The 21,136-nt window shown below is 38.1% G+C and overlaps 1 protein-coding gene across 6 annotated transcripts in view; it reads right to left on the reverse strand.

The window, feature by feature from the left end:
- KCNN2 (potassium calcium-activated channel subfamily N member 2) overlaps nt 1–21,136 on the reverse strand; it is a 74,070-nt gene that overhangs the window by 12,749 nt on the left and 40,185 nt on the right. For 4 of the 6 annotated variants that reach the window (NM_204798.3, XM_015280587.4, XM_040655381.2 and 1 more), the window contains exon 4: nt 11,032–11,173. In NM_204798.3, the coding sequence (NP_990129.3) occupies nt 11,032–11,173 (142 nt within the window). Of the gene's footprint in view, nt 1–3,550; nt 3,694–11,031; nt 11,174–21,136 lie in introns of all 6 variants that reach the window. The other 2 variants (XR_005842601.2, XM_025144651.3) reach the window with 1 other exon arrangement.

Below are 21,136 nucleotides of genomic sequence, written 5' to 3' on the forward strand. Positions count from 1 at the left end.
GTATTCAAAAAGCATCAGTTTGTGCTACCTGTTAAATATTGTTCATAACTACGTATGTCAAAACAACAAGTTCTGACTTATGACTATGCCACAGAGAAGGGGAAAAGGGATGAAATAATTTAATTCATCCACTGACAATTCTGATTTTCAACAATTTGAAGCTAATTTTAAAACCTGACAACTCAGCTTTCACAGTTTCTTGAAACTGCAGAAAAGTTCTGCATGATGAAGGTTTGAGCATGTTGCTAACTTGCTCCACTTGCTAGAAACATGCAAGTAGATAATAACAGAATTGAGCATCTGGCATTTCTTCCATGTACCTATGAAGAAGTTAGTCAACAACCATAAAGTTTAAGAACTAATCTATCTGAATTTTTCTGCTGTCCAGAAAAATCTCAGAATCATAGAATGGCTTGGGTTGCAAAAAGATCATCTAGTTCCAGCCCCCCTGCCAGGGGCAGGGTTGCTAAGCAGTACACCAGGCCACCCAGGGTTCCATCCAAACTCACTTGGAACACCTCCAGGGATGGTGCATCCACAACGTCTCTGGGGAGCCTGTTCCAGCACCTCACCACCCTCTGTGTGAAAAATCTCCTCCTAATATCTAACCTAAATCTCCCCTCTTTAAGCTTAAAGCCATTCCCTCTAGTCCTATTTCTATCCGTTTATGCAGAAGGACAGTCTCCCTCATGTTAATAATCTCCCTTCAAGTACTGGAAGGCCTGAATGGGGCCCCCCCAGAACCTTTTATTCTCCAGGCTGAATACTCTCAGCTGCCTAATCTTTCTTCATAGGAGAGGTGCTCCAGCCCTTTGATCATCCTTGTGGCCCTCCTCTGGACCCCCTCCAACAGCTCCACATCCTCCTTGTATTGGACTCAGTACTCTGGATGGGGCTCCATGAGATGCAGCCCAGGATACTGTTGGCCCTCCATGCTGTGAGCACACACTGCTGGCTCACATCAAGTTTTTCATCCACCAGAACCCCTAAATCCTTCTCCATAGGTCTGCTCTCAATTTATTCTGCTACATACCTGGGTCTGCCCAATCTAAGTGCAATACCTTGCATTTGCCCTTGTTGAATCTGATTAGGTTCACAAAAATGTGCTAGCTGAACAAACTCAACTACCAAACCAAGGGAAGTGTAAAAGATCTGAGCTGAAAACTGGCTTCTCTAAAATGACAAGGACTCTGCTAATGAACTGAGTAAAGCATCTATTATTATTGGAAAGATCTAACATTGACAGACACAGACCTCCTGAATGCTTGATTGATATAAAACATTCTCTGCTGGCATTCACAAAGCACAAAGTCTGAAAGCAAACAGACGACACATCCTCAGTCTTTCACATGGGCTGAACAACAAACCTTGGCCTGGATTTGACTGCACAGTGGCATCAAATCTCTCCTATCAGATCTCTCTTTTTAATTTAAAACTTGCATTTATGATCAGTAAAGTCTTGAAGCATAAGATTTACAGCCATTTCATAGGAACTCTCCTTGACTGTCAGACCTTTTAGCTGCAGTCCTGTATGAAAAGACTCTGATTTGTCTGCGAACAACTTCAGGGCACTCTTTGTATCTTAAATTCTAAGCACGCTGCTCCTATCCAGGACAAAGAATGATGACTCAAGTTTAAATGCTCATGCAAGTAAGCAATAACGCAGGAAAGCTCTCCTTAGCTATTTTTACTGCATATAATCAAAATAAATTTTCATGAATAGAAGTGTGTGTGGTTATACATATGTGGACTCATATATGTACTTACATACTTGTTAAATAGTGGTAGGCTAATTATTTTCTCAGTTTCACAAGCCTAGATGGTGACTGAAGAAGTGGAAGAATGGGATAAGTTGAGACAAAAAAATACAGTATGTCAACAGGCATTGGCTTTTTGCCATCAAGCTTATGCTATTACAAAAAAAGACAAGAAAGGTGAAATTAATTGAATTTTAAATTATATTTTAAAATTACCAACTGAAAAAAAAAGCCCCAAGTATTGTCTTCAGAACAAAGTAACTATTACTTGACACTGCCTTTCACTTTGCCATTAGACCTCAAACCTGCAGCATTCCATAACTGCTCAGACAGTTAAAACTCTCAGTATTTAGATCTGAATTATTCTAAGCATTGCTTCATCTGCTTTAATAAAGCAAATTCCCTTCTCAGTAGCATCATCCATAGAATATTTGACCTCAGTTTCAGTATTTTATGCCTCTAGGCTCTTCCAACTCATCAGTATGGAAGCAATGTATTGTGGTTCTGATAATCCCACTTTCACAGTCCTTTGCATTGTCCCTTGGCTAAGAAATGCTTCTCCCCAAAAAACCCGAATCAAATACGTAGTTTTCTTTCAGGTTACATCCTCCCCACCATGCATCCTAGTCTTTTTTAGGCTAACACTACAAATCCAAACAAAACAATACTGAGGATTCCTGGTGTGTCAAGATCACCTATTTAGATACCACCTCCTCATTCTCCATTCATTTTACATGACTAAGATGCTGAGCTGTTCAGGAACTTGGAGTTTCTTCTTTCTCGTATTTTTATACAGCATCAATAGGATAACACGCTTAAAGTACTGAAGGGTTGCAGTAATATAAATTACAATAAGTGAATATGGTGGGTATAACAAATGTCATTATACACATTGTACACATCATAATGCCAGACCTGACTGTTTTTTTCGTCCTCTAGATCCTGCTGAGCTTATGCATTAATGCATTCTTACATATAGCAGATGATGTGCCTTTTGCAGCCATTGATCATTCTCTTCACTGAAGCAGTCTACCCTCAGCTTTCCAGTCCTATCAGGACTGCCTGTCCTGAGCTGGCTAACTTTAAGTTGCAATAGGAAATTGTACACTACAGCAAACCACAGCAGACACAGTAGTCATGGCAGCTAGAGGTAAAATCCATTGTTGCCCAGGGTGACTAACATGACAGAAATCAGATCTGATGATAGTGAGGTTATGAAGTTTTGACTGAGATCATGCCTTTCCTACCACTCAACTGTCACGAAACACAGTGACTCCAAAACTGCAGGGTTCAGATTAAGAGGTCAATAAAATCTAGTGCTTGCAATGAGTGCCCACAAGGGCCCTGTTCCAGTGTAAAACAGAGAGGTTCTTAAAAATCTTCAACTAAAGGGTTATGTTTGGTGGTTATTTTTGTTATCTCCTTCAAAATCTAAGACAAGGAGAGTTAACGCTGGCTGCTAAACTGCACTGGAAACTAACAGCAGTTCAGAAGGCTGTGATTCAGAGAAACCTTATGCTTAAGTAAATGCATCTGGCATTTCCAGTTGGTTCTTTCTTCAGTAAGGTTCCAAAATACATTTACAAGACAACAGTGAACTGAGAAATTTCTACAACGGCCTAGAGATCATACATATATATATATGCCTGAAGGGTGCTACTGGTGATAAAGGAAGCAATATGGTGTATCAGTGTTTCAGCTGAAGGTCTCCTGGCAGCTTTGGTTTACTGGACTGGAAGTGAAGTGCAGTCTTTAGTGCTGTAGTTGTCATGAAAGTGTCCTGCTATACTTGCCTGTAGCTGAAAGAAGACAGCTGCCACATTTCTTGCTCATTTCCCTTGGGATCCACTGGGGGAGAGAGAAGGTCCGCTTTGCAGACATATGGCTCTGGTGGGAAATTTAGCTCTGCACCAGAAAAGGCACAACATTCTTCCTGCTGCTCTGCATAAAATGAAAAGCCTGTAAGAATTTAAACAGATACTCTGTTCATTTGGCTCTCTGGAAGGTGGATTTAGTGGACCACCAGGGGAAGGGAAAAAAAAAATCTTGCTTGAAGTAAAAAAAAAAATTCTCCAAAACAAGCAATGCAAAAGTTGAGGGAGGAATCCATCCACAAGACAGACAGAGGCTATGGAAGAGGTGCTGCATGAATGCATTTTGCATTTGTCAATGTTTACTGGGAGAGATGTGTAACCTTGCAACACTGAACCAAAGGAAGATGAGTAACAGGACAATAACTATACTGTCTCAGTCAAAAATATGACTGAAAATAGTTTTTCATTATTTATGCTTTCATATATTCAGTATTTGCATGGCTACTATTATCCTCAGGGGAGTTTGCACTGCAGCTGGAATTTTGTTGGAACATATGAATTTCTCATCCACAAACAGCAGATGAGCAGATTCCTTTACTTCCCATTAGCCCGTAAAGTTTTCAGCAATGCTGCAATAAATAAAGAAATAATGAGAATTTCATGTCATACAAAAATAATGAAATTGATTAAATGTTCCTACACAGAAAGGGGAAGTGGCAATGGGGGATGAAGTGAACTCTTCTTTAGTAATGAAAGTTGAGTACTGGGAAAGACTTCTGGTGCAAAGAAAGATAATCTCATTTCTAAGAAGGAACCTACAAATGGTAGTGGTGCTAACTCAGACAGGACCAGTAACTGACTGCACCGTGGTGGCTGGGTTCCTCGGACACCTATAGTGGCCATAAAAGCGAAACCTCCCTTTTGGCAATCGTGATGCTGCATACTTAACACGAAAAACAACTTTTTACTGAGCAAGGAGGCAAAATCCCCTTGCACTTAACAAGCAGGCTCATCAGCCTACAAAGCTGATGGGAAACATTAGTTCAATAATACAAAATGATGCCTAATTATGATATTCTTGCCCAAAACATATGGTAAATACAAAACTTTCATAAGAATGCATGTAAAAGTGTACTAAAATTCCTGTGTTAAACCTGAAGTTATTGCAGGTAAAACAAAACCAACTTATATGCTTTTAAGACAAATTACAGGCTATCCTGCAACAATAAGCTTCAATCATATTTATGTAAATTAAGATACAGTGGGACAACTGCTTTTCATTCTAGTGTGCATTCTAGTTCATTCATCATGTGTGCCTCTGAACAAAAATCTCCCGTCCTCTCACACTTCACAAACTTCCCCTGCTCTGCCACAAAAGAGGCAGAACTGGAAACCTTCTGCGCTGGGTTGACCGTGGCTGCTCCCCTGGTGCCTGCCCGCCTGTGCTCTCACACCTCCTCACAGCAAGATGGAATGGTGCAGGGGAACACGGACTAGGGGCTGCAGTCAGCACATAACATTTTATCTCTGCCACTGCTTCCTCCTCACTCCCTTCCTCTGTTCTACCATGGGCTCTCTAGGCCGCAGTTCCAGCCCAGGGCCTGCTTCTGCAGCAGCCTTCCAGGGCTGCCGCCTGCTTCAGGCCACATCCAGTGCTGCACAGTAGACTCCTCCATGGCTGCACATGGAGGTCTGCTCTGTGTGGTGCTCCATGGGCTGCAGCAAGACAGTGCAGCAAGACAAATGCAGCAAGACAGAGCCCATGCTCCACTGTGGGCCTCTCCTACACATCAGGAAACTTCTGCTCCACACCTGAAGCACCTCCTGCCCTCCTTCTGCACTGTTTCTCTCACATATTTCACTCTCACCTGCTGTTGTGCAGCACTTCTTCCTCTTTCTTAAATATGCTCGTTGGAGATGCAACCGGTATCGGGTCAGCTCCAGCCAGTGTCTGGTCCCTTCTGGAGCAGCTGGAGATGGCTCTGATTGGACATGGGATACCTGCTGGCCTCTTCAATCTTCCCACCACCGTAACAACACTGATATGTAAGCACAATACACCTTCTAATGGAGGAATTCAGATGTTCTTTTTCTTCTTGTTTTCCTAACTCCAAAAGAGAGTTAGACCTTCCAGATTTTGTTTACACTGGTGGTGGTAGAAGAGAGCCTCTGCTGTCCTTGCTTCAGATTACTACCCTAACCACTCTTGCTTTAGGGATCACTCTGTGGTGCTATAAAGCCTGAATTTTTAATTACTTATTTTCCTCGACCTCAGTTGGAAATTTCCTCCCAGTAAGCCATAGATATAAAATAATGCAGAATTACATTCTGCTCTTGAGGAAAATTTCCTTTTCGGCAAACTGTGTGCTGGAACAACAATAATAGAGGAGTTCAAGAGTTTCTGATCTGTGAAACTGCCAATAGTTTCGCTACGCAATGCAAACACCTTCAATTGTCCTTTCCATTTTATGTTTCTGCTTGACACACTGTCTAGTTACATTCTACTTTTTAAAGGAACAAAAACAATCTGTTCTGAAACCTAACATCACTCATCACTGAATTATACCACGTACCTGAAATGTAGACCCAAAACACTACCAATTTGCATGAAGAGCTTTCCATATATTTCTGTACTTTTAAAGAAGTAAAAACTGAGCTGCATGCCAGCTTTTTAAAAAAACTCCTCCCATAGGCTTTTCATCAACAAAATTAATCAAAACACTGCTATCTTTTGCCACCAGGCAATGCAAATGGTAGAAATTTTAGAGATTCCAGATCAATGTGCAAAATGTTCTAGACAAACCTTTAAGTGCAAACACAAACTGTTATTCCTGTACTGCTACTATAAAAAATGGACTCTCTTCTATCAGCTTAGCCATGTATCAACCATCAATTCAGCCCACCAAGCAGCATGCAAGTGTGCAATTCAAAGCATGTTTCTGCATTTCATAAAAAAATACATAATTCTGCAACTCATCACAGAATCAAACAATGTAAAGAATTCTTTTTTTGTAAAAAATCCCACAATGTATTAGGCAATATTATGCAAAACTATATGCACAATTTTAGTACATTATTCATAGAAAGTTCTATAAAACAGTGCTGCTATCTAGCAGCTTGTTATTTATTTAGATACTACAATCTAGAAACGCATTGACTACACTGTAACTACTCAAATAGGAGCTCTTCACCTCGATAAATGGGGTTCAAATCTAGTAGCTAAAAGATGCTACTTAAAAACGTTCCAGATTAAACATCTAATCTTACTCACTTTTTTAAATTTAAGAAAATCTTCATAATTAAATTGTTTCTTTCATAGGATAATGATCTCTTTGGAGTTCCTTTCAATAACAGAACCATTTAAGCTGCAGTTTTGGCAACAACATGCCAAGACTCTGAAAAAACAGTTATTTCATCTAAAGCAATCTTTATGCAAGCCACAGCCAACAACTTTGCATACCATGGAACAGGACAATTGCCACTCATAATTTTCTTCTGGCAGGATAAATTTGGCTTACTAGTTCAGCATGTCTGCTTGTCACCTATGGGTAGCTGGCCCTTCAGGAAGATTTTGCATCCTCAACTCTGAATCATGTAGTAAATGCACAAGCTCACCACATAATGCTCAACATAAAAGGAAAAGAATCCTTCTCAGACTTTGCAAACAGTTGCTTGTATCTGCAGTCATAAGAATGGACTACTATTATTTAATCCGGGATACAGTTTTTACATGTAATACTATTTAAACTAAAAAAAAAAAAAAAGTTACTTGCTAGCAATTATGCCACAAACTCCATGGAATTACAATAATATAGCAGGAATAATATAGCAGGAAGAGCCAATTTTACTTCTTCTATACATAAAAATTATGAATTGATATAAGTAGGTGCCCTGGTGTCACATGAGAGCAGGTGCTACTCAGTATCCCCTGAGGACATCAATTCATTCCAATTCTTCTCTTCTCTTGGTCAATAACAACACAACATCCTATACATTTCATCAAACTTGTCCCCTCATTTTACTTCTACCAGTATCTCCTTTAAACCACTCCAAGGCCCTGCCTCTGTAAAGTCATCGAGTGGGTGAAAATACTGCATACATAAACCAACACAAAGCGCTCCAACTGTAGTTGAGCTCAACCTGCTGACCAGGACCTGAGAGGTCTGCTTCAGTGTGCTATGCACAGTGAAGACAGCATGGGTTTTCTCTTCTATACTCTGCTCTAACAACAAAGATGGCACTCGTATTTCTACTCATCCCTCTTGCAGGCCTACCTAATGCAAAGAGATGGAAGATAACATGTTTATTATCTGAATTATATTTCACCTGATTCATAGTCTACAACTACTGCCTATTGAAATCTCATTGGAAAACACTGACAGGAAATCCAGTGAGGTACCCAGTTCAGTTTAACTTCTCAGTATACAAACTATTTCTGCATTTACCCATGCCACCATCTCTATACTACACTGTATCAGTATCTTCATTAAAGGTTCAGCCTTTGTACCATGCAGTCCATTTTCCATCTCAGAGAAAGCAATTCCTGAGATCAGAAATGGTACCTATGCTCCTCCTCCTTCTCTGGAGTTAAGACACCAAAAGAGCCTTGTTTAAGCCACCAGCCTATATTGTGCAAAGCCTTAATGGTCTGTGTCGCTACATCTGCATTCGTAAGTATTTCTATTTGTTCTCCTTTTTTTTTTTTCTTTTTTTTTAAACAGAGACCTTATCCAAAAGGACTTTGCATTGGTTATCCACCAATCTACCAATGCACTTGCTACTGAATGTTCAAGAGTTACACTCCTCCTCTTCAAATTGCTTATATGGTTTGATTTTATTTCTTACAATCACTGAACAGTTATCCTGGTATATATCTTTTAAGTAGACTATAAATCATGCCAACTAAAATAGGAATTGGCAAGTCAGTTCTTTTAATATCCTGTTTTTTCCACAACAAACACAAATTGCTTGCTTCAAGAAGTGCTTTTGAAGAGTGGCTGTATTTAAATAATTACCTTCAAACATACAAGCTTTTTTGTTTTGCAAGTTAGGCTGCAAGATAGTTCATTGTTACATTCAGTGTTTCATACTTCATATCTTTCAGATCCTTACCAGGAAATAAAAAATACTAAAAGAGGAAAAAGAGTAATTCCAAGATCTGAATTTGCCATTGCTCTGTAATTTTCTTCTGAAAGATCATCATTTGCCAAAGCCATTTTGCTGACAGTTTTTTAGAATGTAATTAAGGATGTCAAGCTTTCTGATTGTCTCTCTCTAAGTTATATATCCCTAACTCATTACCATGCAACTCTGATTAGAGACTCAGTGGTTCCAAAGTATCTGCAGAATATTTAATCAAACACAAAACAACAACAACAAAACAACCAGAAAACCAAAAACAAACACACACACACAAAAAAACAAACAACCCAAGAACAATTAAAGACAGGAAGGAGTCAGAAGATTTTACAAGCTTAGGGTCATATCTTGTTTCTGCTGTGAAAAAGAAATGTTTTTTGTGTAAATGGTACATAAACAGTACTTCATTTTTTTCACCCAAGCAATGGAAACAACTGACATATTATTCTGCATCTGAAAGTAAACAGTACTGTGAAAAGCAAAATGACAAACATATCCTATTGTTTCATTTTCTATCTGGTTAATTCACAGGTGTGCAGACTAATATGTGCAATAACCTAGAGTCCACTGATGTGTTCTTGTTTTTATCTTGTTTTCATCATAATAAAATAGTACGCCTACCTACAGCCACTCAAATAATGGACTGGATGCTGCTGCCATTTACACTACCATACTCCCAACAGCAGTGTGAAACCCATGGATTAGTATCAATTCTCACTGCACTTCTGCACAGCATTGAAGGTCCTAAGATTTCTGTTACTGTAATTTTTTTCATACTGAAATGCCAAAAGTGCTGAATAATTTGAGCGCATATTCATTGCAAGCTAACCTAGAATTTAGCTGCTTCTGATCAGAAAGTCTAGTCAGACGTGATAATGAGGAGGAATAGTGATCTGATACCTGCATTTCAAAGTGTTTGCTTCTTATTTCTCAACAGTGCTTAGGAAGAAGGAAATTATGAGAGTTCTGTATCCATCCCTGTGGCAACATTTACTGCTTGTCCTCCTTTTTTCCTAATGAACTTACTTTTCATTCTCTTAGGCATCAAAATCCAGCTCAAAATGAGGAAAAGAGGAACATAACCCACGAGATGGCAGATCTGAGTTTAGATAACAATCTTTACAGAAACCACCCCAATCATTCCTCTGTGTTCAGGCCGTGTCTTCCAAATAATTGTAAACTCTGTACTTAAAGAGGCATGTGTTTGCCACTACCAGAAAAATGTACTGGAAGTATTTTCTAGTGAAGGCCAGAGACCCAAAACCTATTAGACGTTTTGTTTGTTTGCTTGCTTTTAAGAAAAGGAAAAATTGTAAAACATCACAAAAATGCATTAATCTATTTCACTCTTTGCAGATAAAATGCGCTTTTACAAAAAACAGACTTTCCAAACATCTGTTTAATGGAGCAATTTTTTTTTGTTACCGTTTGTTTTCAGCCATAATCCCAATATATCTGTTTTAAGAGACGGTAGATCCTCAAGCTCCACTGTTCATGATCAGTGGCAAGAGTTCAAAAAACATATACATATCTGTCATATATATATTATATACAGTGCTCATCTCAGTCACATTTATGCAGGAGTCAATACAAGTAAGAATGGCACGATCAGGAGCTTTTCTTATTTACATTAGATAGGCATAGATTTCCCAGACATTGCAATAAGTACTCATATATTGCCCTACTCTCTGTCTAGGTTTGACCAATTCTGTGTAATACAGAAAAATGTAAACCTATTTGCAGAACAGTTAATTAATATACACTGAACATGCATGGCCTAGCAATTGATGCATTCTATCAATGATAACAAAAACTCATACACCAACAATTGCACTACATAAATCCACTTAAAACAATGGAATACTAGATACAGTATGTTATCAAAATTTTAAGAAATAATGCAGAAAACTAGGTACAAGTAAAATGCTTTATCAGAATACAAACCATCATGTTTCTGTATTTGCAACTAACTTCAGAAGTAGAAAGCAGAATTGTAGCAGTGGTTCAATTACACACATCCAAAGACAACTGAGAAGATGTAATCTATTACTACTTAGCGAAGGGTTCTATTAAAATTTTGAAGATGAAAATTATGTCATGGTGGAATTTGTTTCTCTGTATTTCATTACACACGTTAAATTTTACCGCAAGAGGAAATAAACCCTTTATTACCATGGGATGAAGGGCCATGGGAAGGATGCAAGTGAGTCTACGTACTCTAAGAGGCTATCAAATAAAAATTTCTCCATGACTACTACAAGTTTTGGGATTAATTGCAGCAAACAATCTCATATCAAATGAATAAATTCAAAAACACTCACCATGATTCCAGTGAGTAAACAGACTCCTTTCCCACAGTACGTATTAGGTACCATGTCACCATATCCAATGGATAAAAAAGTTATTGAAATCAACCACATGGCTCCAAGGAAGTTACTAGTAACATCCTGCTGGTCATGGTACCTGGAAAGAAGAAAAAAACAAATACTTTATTACGAAAATTTCAGTTAATTCTTAGTGCTGTAATAAAGAAATCTCAGCAACTGGTCATACAAACACTCTTGTATCCTACAGCTGTTTATTTTTTAAAAACAGCTATAAGGAATTCAATAAAATGCATATTAAAAAAATATATGTTGTAAGGAAACTGAAGACACAATAATAGCACAAGCAGTGGTGATTCTCCAGACATTTTGTATGTCAGTACTTATTTATATATTAGATTTTGTTACTATCATTAAAATAGCACAAATCTCTTGGTTTTTATTAAATATTTTTCACCAGGGCACAAAACCTGCTAATCCTCTGCAGGATCAGTCTAATATTGTTGTTGCACTGAGAGACATACAAGGAAGTCAGAAAAGGATGTGTGGGCAAGCCGAACTCAAAGCAAATCTTCACCTTATATTCAAGAAAATCTCCCTTTTGTGCTATTAAGTATAGTTTCCTCTGTGCCATTTGTTGTCTTAGTTTTGATATTCAGATTTAATAGAATTATTTGTCTCCTTCAAAGAAAACAAGTTCTGATGAATAAGTTCATCTTCATGAGACATATCATCAACTGGGAAGCCATAATGGCACATTTTAGGAATAAAACCAATTGTTGACACTCATCCTGTGGGGGTAAAATGGTCTAAGAGCATAACATAGATGGACAGAACTGCTCTGAGGTATAGGCCATCTGCAACAGCTCCTGCAGCCTCAAGATTGCAGTAACACCTGCAGGTGCTGTGAAACCTTAGGTTAGTTAGTGATGCCATTGGATCATCACAACTATCAGTTCAGCCAGACTCCAAATCAGTAAGTCAAAGAGTGCCATCATAGGACGTGCTCATAAATCTGAAAGCAACCTGCTTTTGAGCACCAAAATAACTGCTTCAGTCTTCTTCCTGGAACTCACCCTCAAAAATGGAGTAGGAATGCAGAGTAAGGAGAAAGAAACATTTGGTAAAACTCCTTGCATTTACTGCAAATATCTACAAAATGACTTTGTTATTTTCTTAGAAGTCTCCCCTATGCACTGATGATTACACCAACCTACAAACTACCTGCCAGTGACTACATCAACTGATCCCAACCCATCTGTTTCACTGTTTGACTGTGTCCTCATCTCTCAGTTTCAGTGTTGCTCTTCATACAAACTTTTGAAGTTGTTTTGTTCTGATCTGCATCTAGAGAAATGTGATAATAGTCCACACAGAGCTCCTAACGATAAGAGTGACATAAATAAATACAGACAGAACAACAACAAAGGTAGTAACAACAGCAGAGCTTTAAACTTGATTTAACTCATTTCTATTAAGCCCTGAAGAACAAAAAAAGATCTGACATTGCTTTTTTCCAGTCTGCACTAAAGACTACATCTTTCAGACTTCATTTTGCAAACTTAGCATGTAACAGCTGTAAAACATATGCACGCAGAGAGAGAGAGGCATATTTATTCCTTTCAAGAGGCAAGAAGAGAGCCTGTGCATCATGTGAGTCCCTACAGAGTATCACATAAGCGATTTGACCCAGAGGCTCTGGATGAGCTTCACAGAAGTGAGCTAAAGCCACAACACATACTCTAAAGCTAGCAAGTCAGTTACATAATAATAAATGCTCACATAACTATTTATAAGACATTTCCCTAATACTCATCTTTGGGTTTTGAACCTGGTCACTTCTGTAGTTCAGATAGAAATCAGTTTACCTACAAAGGAGAACATACAATTTTCCTACATCTTGTCTGAATTTTTACTTCTTTTAAACTTCCAGCACTATGTGGTGCTTACTCGAGAAATATTGATAGGACATAAAAACTGCCCAAATCTCTGTCATCTGATTAAGGTTTTAAGGTTATAGATCAGCAGTCAGATGATGCACGCTATTTAAAAATCATCATCAATGCTTGTGATTTTGTTGTGACTGAGATGTGAAGAACACTTTGTACCACCTGTGTGGGCTCAACTACTCAAGCATGGCAAAGCACAGCAGCTGGAAGCCTATTACAAATACCACTTCTCTCACAGCTGTACAGTGGGGAGCTTCTCATATTAAAAATCCTCCAGCAAAATTGAGTCAATGTAAAAAAGAGTTACTGTCCTAATAGTCCTGGTCTACGTCAGATTTACAGGGAGATGTACTGGTTGTGTCATGTTTGTTTCCTTTTGTAATCTGTCTGGTGATTTTTAAGTCTCCGTGGTGAACAGTTCTGGTACATGCATAAACCCTTCTGATTTTGGTAAGGTGACAAGAATATCCTTTCAAGTGCTGTGCTATGTCATTATGCAACATGATTACTTGGGATTCAAGATCAAGCTGGCAGGAGGAGTCTCCTTCCAGTGGAGTGGGAGCAACATCAGAATCTGAGAGTTTGGATTTTGGCTATAGTATGTCTGCAACCAAATTATTACTTCTGTATCAAAAAAAGGAAAAGTAATTTCTTAAAAGAGAAGGAACTGCAATGTCGTATTTGTACAGCCATAGGAACCATTGGAAAGAAACACAGGAGGTATTTCAGGTCTGTTTCAAGGGGGCAGACAGAAAATTTATCCTTCTGACTTGCTTTCAAAGTTACCACAACTATAAGTACTGAAGCAGGAAAATAAGCATGTTCATCTATCAATGCACCTCTAATGTCAGTCTCTCAAGGCTTGAGAAAAGCCAGCCACATCACTGTATTCTTCGCTGCTGTGACTACCTCCAGCAGAGCTGCGGTAATGGACACTATACTGAGGATAAAAGCTACCCACAGCTAACAGCTGGAACAACGCTGTCTCACTCTCTGTTAGTTGTCACCAACCTCTACAGACATTTCCTCTTTCCAGATGGATTATGAAAGGCAGGTTGGATACAACGGTCTCTAGAATTCCAAAACACTTTTCCTAAACTACCCATTCACTCTGTGTGAGTGCTATGAAAAAAAAAAAAAACCTGGAAACTCAAAAGCTCAGGAAGAAAATCAAAATAAACAGAACTTTTCTTTCAGAAAGTAAGTTCCAGACAATGCAAAATCCAGTCCTTACAAAACAAACTCTAAAACTTATGCTTTTAGGCATTAAAGTTCAGTTTGATAAAGGCTCTTATGCTTAACATAGCTCTTTTTTTTTTTTTTTTTTTTTTTTAATCACTGGAAAAATTATTTAAAGTCTACTATTCTTAGTCCATAAAAACTTGGACTAGTGAATCGCTTAAAATTGAAGATACTAGTTAGCACTTAATTATGTTAAAACTACAGCTATATACACTTCGGTTTCCTGGAAGACATTCAGCCTCACAGAGCAGCAGAATAAAAGGATATTTAGAAAAGCTGTGTACTCCCTGGAGGCATGAAAATCCTTGGCTGAAATTGCTCAAGCAGGCGTATAATTTATCGCCTCTGCTTTCCTTCTCCAACAATGAATGTGCTGGCAGGCAGGTGGCACTACAGCTGGAACTTGCTACTCTGCAGAAAAGATGCCTCCTGTGAAATGCCGCCAGTCAGTTCTCACTAACTAGCATGTACCATTCCTGAGACTACTCTAATTTAAACCAAAAATAGCTGAATGGTTAGACTTGTGCAAAAATAGAGTAACTTGATGCCCTTCCAAGCCAAACTGAGTGGGAGTTTTACCATTCATCTCAGGAAGATATAAATATATTCCTCAGCTGCTAGGGTTGTCAAAGCAATATTCCAGATTCTTTACTGAACAACAGCTCTTTTCTGCTGCTTTCACCATCAGTATAATGACTTCCAGTTCTGCTCTCCTTCAGAATTATGTTTCTATTTGATGATTCATTTCACTGATAAAACATCTCCTTTCTAGCCTCATGCAGTTATCACAAATGGGTATCTTGACATCTAGTACATATTAATCTTAAAAAGTAATAAGTAACAGGAATCAAATACAATATTTAGCTTAACCACTGGCACATTAATTGATGTTTAGCAGATTCACTTTAGTTTACCTTGCCTCTAAAGCCAACCTCTGACAACTGTCAACTTTTCAGTTTTGCTTTCTTTAACACGTCAGTGAAACAGCTGAAAATGAAGGTGAAAAGATTTTCCTTTTTGTAGGTAAGAAAATGGTCAGCTTTTATATATGATTATGGTAATCATAAAAGAATCCTAAGCTTGCAGTACACAAGGCCAATCTGGGCAGTTTACTCTTGTCAAGCCTTAAAAACTTCAGACTAATTATGTCTGAAAACAGATTCAGCTCATTAAATCAGAAATTCGTCAAGAATCAGCACAGACACTGATTGATCTACCTAGCTATTAGCACTGAATTACACCACTGGGCCATTCTGCTGCTAAGTGCCTGTTTAGTCTTTCTTAGACCGTAGACACCAGTAGCTTTTTTTCTGTTAACACAGAATTTCCTTCTGTTGAAATAAAGAAGAAAATAAAAGAAACCTGTAATTGCATTCAGGTGAAACAGGAACACTGACTCATCCAACCGTGTCACTGGCAGAGATGCTGCCTACCTTCATGGGGGGATATCACACCTTTTCTTTTCCCTATCACATCTGTTGAAATCTCCAAATGTTTTATGAACAGCAGCAAAAATGTTTTGTCAAACAAACAAACAAACAAATAAAAACACCAACTTAATCCACAGAAGTGGAAAACACTATGGCAAATGCTTGCATTTCAGAATTGCAGATTCACAAAAGTAGCGCTACTGAACCCCATCGAAACAACTGCTGCCATCAAGCAGTCTGGAGTCCTTCTACAGAGGTTAAAATTATTATTATTTTATTATTAAGAATAGCAGTGGAAAAATGCATGTAAAATTAACAAAACCAACAGGGAAATGTTAAGTAAGCATTATGACATGAGCAGCGTGTGCACAAGCTGGAGAGAAACAATAATCCAAAAGACATCAACTGACAGGAGAGAGAAAGTGAAATCAACACAATAACAGAAGGGTGAAATGGCATGTTTTAATAAAGCCTATCATTATTCTTGAAAATAAATCACGATTTAAACATAAGTGTGGAGACATACAAGGATTTAAAATACTAAATACTTTCATATATCAATGCTTGGGCACAGGGTAGAGAAGTAGAGACTAATTGCCATTTTCTTTTCAAAAGGCACCGAAGTTACTTGACTGACGCTCCGGAAGGTCTTGCCTTGCTTTCTTGGAACTGTAAAGAGCTGATGCTCTTCTAAATCACTATACCTGTCTGCAGTGCTAGGAGGTGGAAAGAATTTATATTTTTCCAAGAAAAGCCATGTGGTTTCAAATCTAATGGAATATATCAATGTTACTGAAGTTATTTGAAGTGTTACCTACGTTTTCTTCTTTACCTTTTAAACAAATGTATAAGTATGAAGGAAAGCTGCTAAAGCAATTCTGCAAGTGCTGGGAAACTGGTAAACTTGTAAAGAGGGGACAGCCAGCAATCTACTAAGAAACTGCAGCAGGTAGGAGTGCTTGGTATATGTGCACAAATAGGACCCATTGGGAATAATGTTAGAGCTACTGCTTCAGGTCTTTAGACTACATGAAAATGAGTTGTATGAAAGTTCAAGGAAACTTCTTCTTGCCTTGCTTCAGAAGCACACACACACACAAAATCTCACCCTTTAGGGCTTATCCCCCAACATGACCATATTCTTTCTCCTACCGTTTTCTGCAATTTCAAGCTTTTTTGTTCCTCGAAGTGGTGTAACCAAAGAGAAACCTTATTTCCATTAAAGTCAACAGCAAAATTCCCATTGCCTTCACTGGGATCAGGAAATAGAAATTCTATTTCCTTTTGTCAAAGTTTCAGCTGAGCATCTTCTAAAATGTTTCCAGTTAGTGCTTCCATGCTCATCCATTTCAGAATTTTCACTATGCCTTTGTTTTCATCTCACATTCTGGGTGCCAGGAAATCTCCACTGTTATATGTATGCCTATCAAGAAGCATTCCAAGAGAACTGCTAAGCTAATTAAACTTCCAGTTTACAGGAAATGTAAAATTTGATGCTTTTCCTCTTCAACATTTAGAAGCATAAGAACAAAATAAAATGCTTATTTGGGGACTTATACTTAACTATAACATATCCTTACTGCCAGTGTGCTTGAGATTCAGTAGGATGATGAACAGACTAAAGATCTTGGAAAGCTATCTTCTAAGTCTTAAACCAGTCCTTAAGTGCTGGAGGCCTGACTAAGTTCTGCTTGCTCTGCATTCTGACTGTCAGCAGCAGCCCTTCTTTTAAGAAAAACAAAGCAAAACAGAAAACAAAACAAAACACACAGAGAAACTGCCTGGAGTCATCCAGTTGCGCCCATCATGAGAAGCAGCACTGTTTCTCCCTTTTAATTCTGTTACCCCCCGCACTCCCCACAGCAACTAGTCAACAGCTTCCACTTCCCTTTCACCTCCTGGTACATACCTTCGGTGTTGCTACTGCTGAATCTCTGATGAAAAATATTAATAAGTGATAAAATGATTTTCAGAAGGCATTTTTGGTGTAACTTACTGAAATACTTTACTGGAGCCTTAACATACTTCACCTTAGAAAGCATGCTCTCAATGCCTCCTTAGACTACATCCTTGGCCACAAAAGAAATGTTACCATCACCATCCAAACAGAACCTGTTTTTATTTGTTTTTTTTTCCTACTCTTTTGTCTGTATCTCTCCACTTACTACTTTAATGCAGCAAAAAACTCTATTTGTTTTTGACAAGGAGAATAGTGTGATTACTGTGAAAAACAAACATTACTTATAGTTACAATACGTGCTCAATTTGGCATATCGATATGAACTATAAGAATATAAACGTGAACATTTTGAAAAGCATATGTGATACCATATTCCCAGTCTTGTTGATTCTAATATTTGCCTGTGTCAATTTTTATCAGTTTTAAATGAAAAGAATCTACAGAAATTATATATAATTCTAGAAAATTGTGTAAAGTGCTGGAAAAAAAACAGCAACAAATAAAAATTATACATATCTAGCTGCAATATGTTTTAGCATCAATCTATCAAAATTAGGGAAAAGCTAGCACAGCGGGTATCCTTTTTCTTTGAACAAAGCTACTGAAAAAATCTTTTTAATAAAAATGTTATATGGTTTAGAAAACAGAATTCCTATACTGCCTGAATGAAAAGGGAGAAAGAAGTTAAATACAAATAAAAGGAGGTAGCTTTATTAACATGTGGTACTTCTTGACATTAGATAAGATGAAAGAATTATATTTTAGGAGGATTTAAAGCTGAATCCAGTAACGTGAATAACAAAAACAACCAAGGTTAGAGGAGCAAGACAAAAATGTATACAAGACATTAATCCTCACATTTCATAGCACAAGGCAATCAGTAAATGTCAGGCATTAGGATGAAGCTATACCTATAAACACATATGATGGATCTGTTAATCTCCTTATGATTCAGACTTCACTTAAAGCAGAAGTGATGTTAAAAATGAACAATACACATGGGTATCTGCATGGGTATCATGCAGAAGAAGTGAGCTACAGTTATACTTCATGGTAGGGCAGCAGCACCACAATCATCATCTTCACTGTCCAGTGCTGCAGACAGACTGAAAAGCATGGGTCCATCACAGCAGAGGACAGGGAGACAGAAAAGGCAAGCTAACCGGAGGAGTGCCACTGCCTGACACACCACCACACACAAGGCTGGGGCTCAGGCACTCCAAGTTTCTGACTAACCCACATTGTTAGAAGCACAAGGTCCAGAGGCATGGCACCGTGCTTGCTCACAAAGGTGGTGAGCAGGAGCCAGGAGGCCCTCACCCTGCACAAGGACTCTGGCACAGCCCAAACACAAACGGTTTGAAGGACCACAGAGACCTTAAAGGAGAGCGAGCTTCTGTTGTTTCTGGCACAAAAGAGAAAAACGAACAGTGCAGCCTGACCCGAATGAGTGTGCACCTGAAAAAAATAGCAGCCTGAGGTCTCACTAAGCGGAACGTCCAAATAAGCAAGAACAAAGAAGCCAGTTTTGCAGGTTCAAAGGGTTCTCTGATCCTGAATCATCAGGATCTGGAGTCAGTCTGTCAAGACTGGTTATGTTTTTCATCCAGTTCATTTACTTTAGAATTCTTTTTCTTTACAAGTCGCATTTGGAGATTTTGCATGATCTATCTTAAGAGGAATAAACAGTAGAAACACAACCTCTCAAACTCTGTAAAAAAAGAAAACACCTCTAAATACTGTATGCTGCTGTTCAAATTACCAAGATAACTCTCCCAACCTTCCTCAGTCATGATCCACTGGTCATGTGGAAGTAAAACATAAGTGATAAAGCTGCTTTTTCTTCACAAGAATGTCAGTCAAAGGCAGAGGAAAAAGCATCAGGTTCACTGTATCTGAACGGGACAATTTAAATAAAATATGCACACGAAATAGAAACAAAAGTAAGTCCAGTATAAATACACCTTTCATAGACACAAGAGCTGGGACTAACAGTAGCAGCTGTTATTGCAGTTACGATTGAAGAAAATCTACATTGGCTATTCTTAGTGTAAAATTTTGCCCAGCGTTAATTATTTGGGTTGTATGTTTTATTTGGACAGTGTTATTTTGAATAGATCTAACCTGCTTATTCTACAGAGCAGGCTCACGGATTCACTTTTTACTTCAGACTGTGCAGAGAAACTCAATGTGCTTCCTACCACTCAAGCACTAAGAGGTAAACTCTAATGATTATTGATAGCTGCTGGATCAAGAATAGTGATAGGTACTGACACTTACACTAATGTCTGGAACAACCTTAATTCATTAACTTTGGTGTGTGTAGTGTGATGCACTTAACTTCATGACCATATCCTATTTTCTATCCTTCACACTTCAGAGTTTGACTTGCCAAAGTCCCAGATGCTCAAAACTGCATAAAACCCAACAAAGTTCTCTATAACAACATGTATGTTTAAAAATAGATTTCTTAAACTAAACATGCAGGAGTTTCACAACAAGACAATTCTCCACTTTGCCAGAAAGAGATGTATGTCCTAAAAACACCTAAGGTGCTCAGGTATGCATAGGTGAAGCAACATGCATCAATAAATTCTTAGGGAAGAACCAATTAATCAAGCTTCTGACAGGTGCAGGATAATAGTTGTTGGTAGCTAACAGCTCAATGACCACAGCCTTCACCATGGGTGGCAAACCTGAGTCATATCAACATCTTCACCTCATTGTTCTACCCATAATGATACAGGTTGTCAAATACCTCATGGTATCTTTTTGAAGCAACTTTGCATTGAATTCAAGGTGGAGTGAGGATGACTCTTCAATCTACTGGAGAGACACTGCCTAGAATGTTTAGAATAAGAGTTGGAGGAAGAAACACATCAGTGCCAAACCCAGACAAATCACTTCTCAGTAAGTAACAGCTCTACTTTCAAAGCCAAGCTTAAAAAGTAATCTAGAAAGTCTTGAGACTACAAACACGCTCACTAATAAAAATACAAAACAAAACCTCCTGTAGATGCTTTACCTGAAGTTCAGTATATCCATTTTTTACCAAAGGAGGTTCAGTAACCGAGGCTAGTATAAATATATGCCCAGTTAAAAGAATGCTCTAATGCATGAATATAATTGGGCTAAACTAGAGCAACATAAGTGACCTTGGAGCAGTAGTTTTTAATGCTGTATCAAGTAGATGAAGCTGTATAATTACTGAAATATCAATGTTTGAAAAATCAAAGGAAGTTTCTTAATGAGCTCTGCAGCTAATCATTCTGTATATTCAGTAGCAACTAATTCCCTGCTAAAATTTTCCTTTATTTTGCATCTTATATTTTCTCCAGAGATACCTTGATACTATTTTATTCATAAGCCCCCACTGGGAGGTTTTCATTTTGTTCTGTTTTCTTCTGGTTTTCTGTTTATTTGTTTGTTTCTTTCCTTCTTCCTTTCTTTTTTCTTTTTTAAGTTCAGAACACCAAATATAATTGATTGATGTCTAAAGAATCTGAAGTAATTTGCTGAAG

This window comes from Gallus gallus, chromosome Z, assembly GCF_016699485.2.
Source record: "Gallus gallus isolate bGalGal1 chromosome Z, bGalGal1.mat.broiler.GRCg7b, whole genome shotgun sequence".
Taxonomy (NCBI): Eukaryota; Metazoa; Chordata; class Aves; order Galliformes; family Phasianidae; genus Gallus; species Gallus gallus.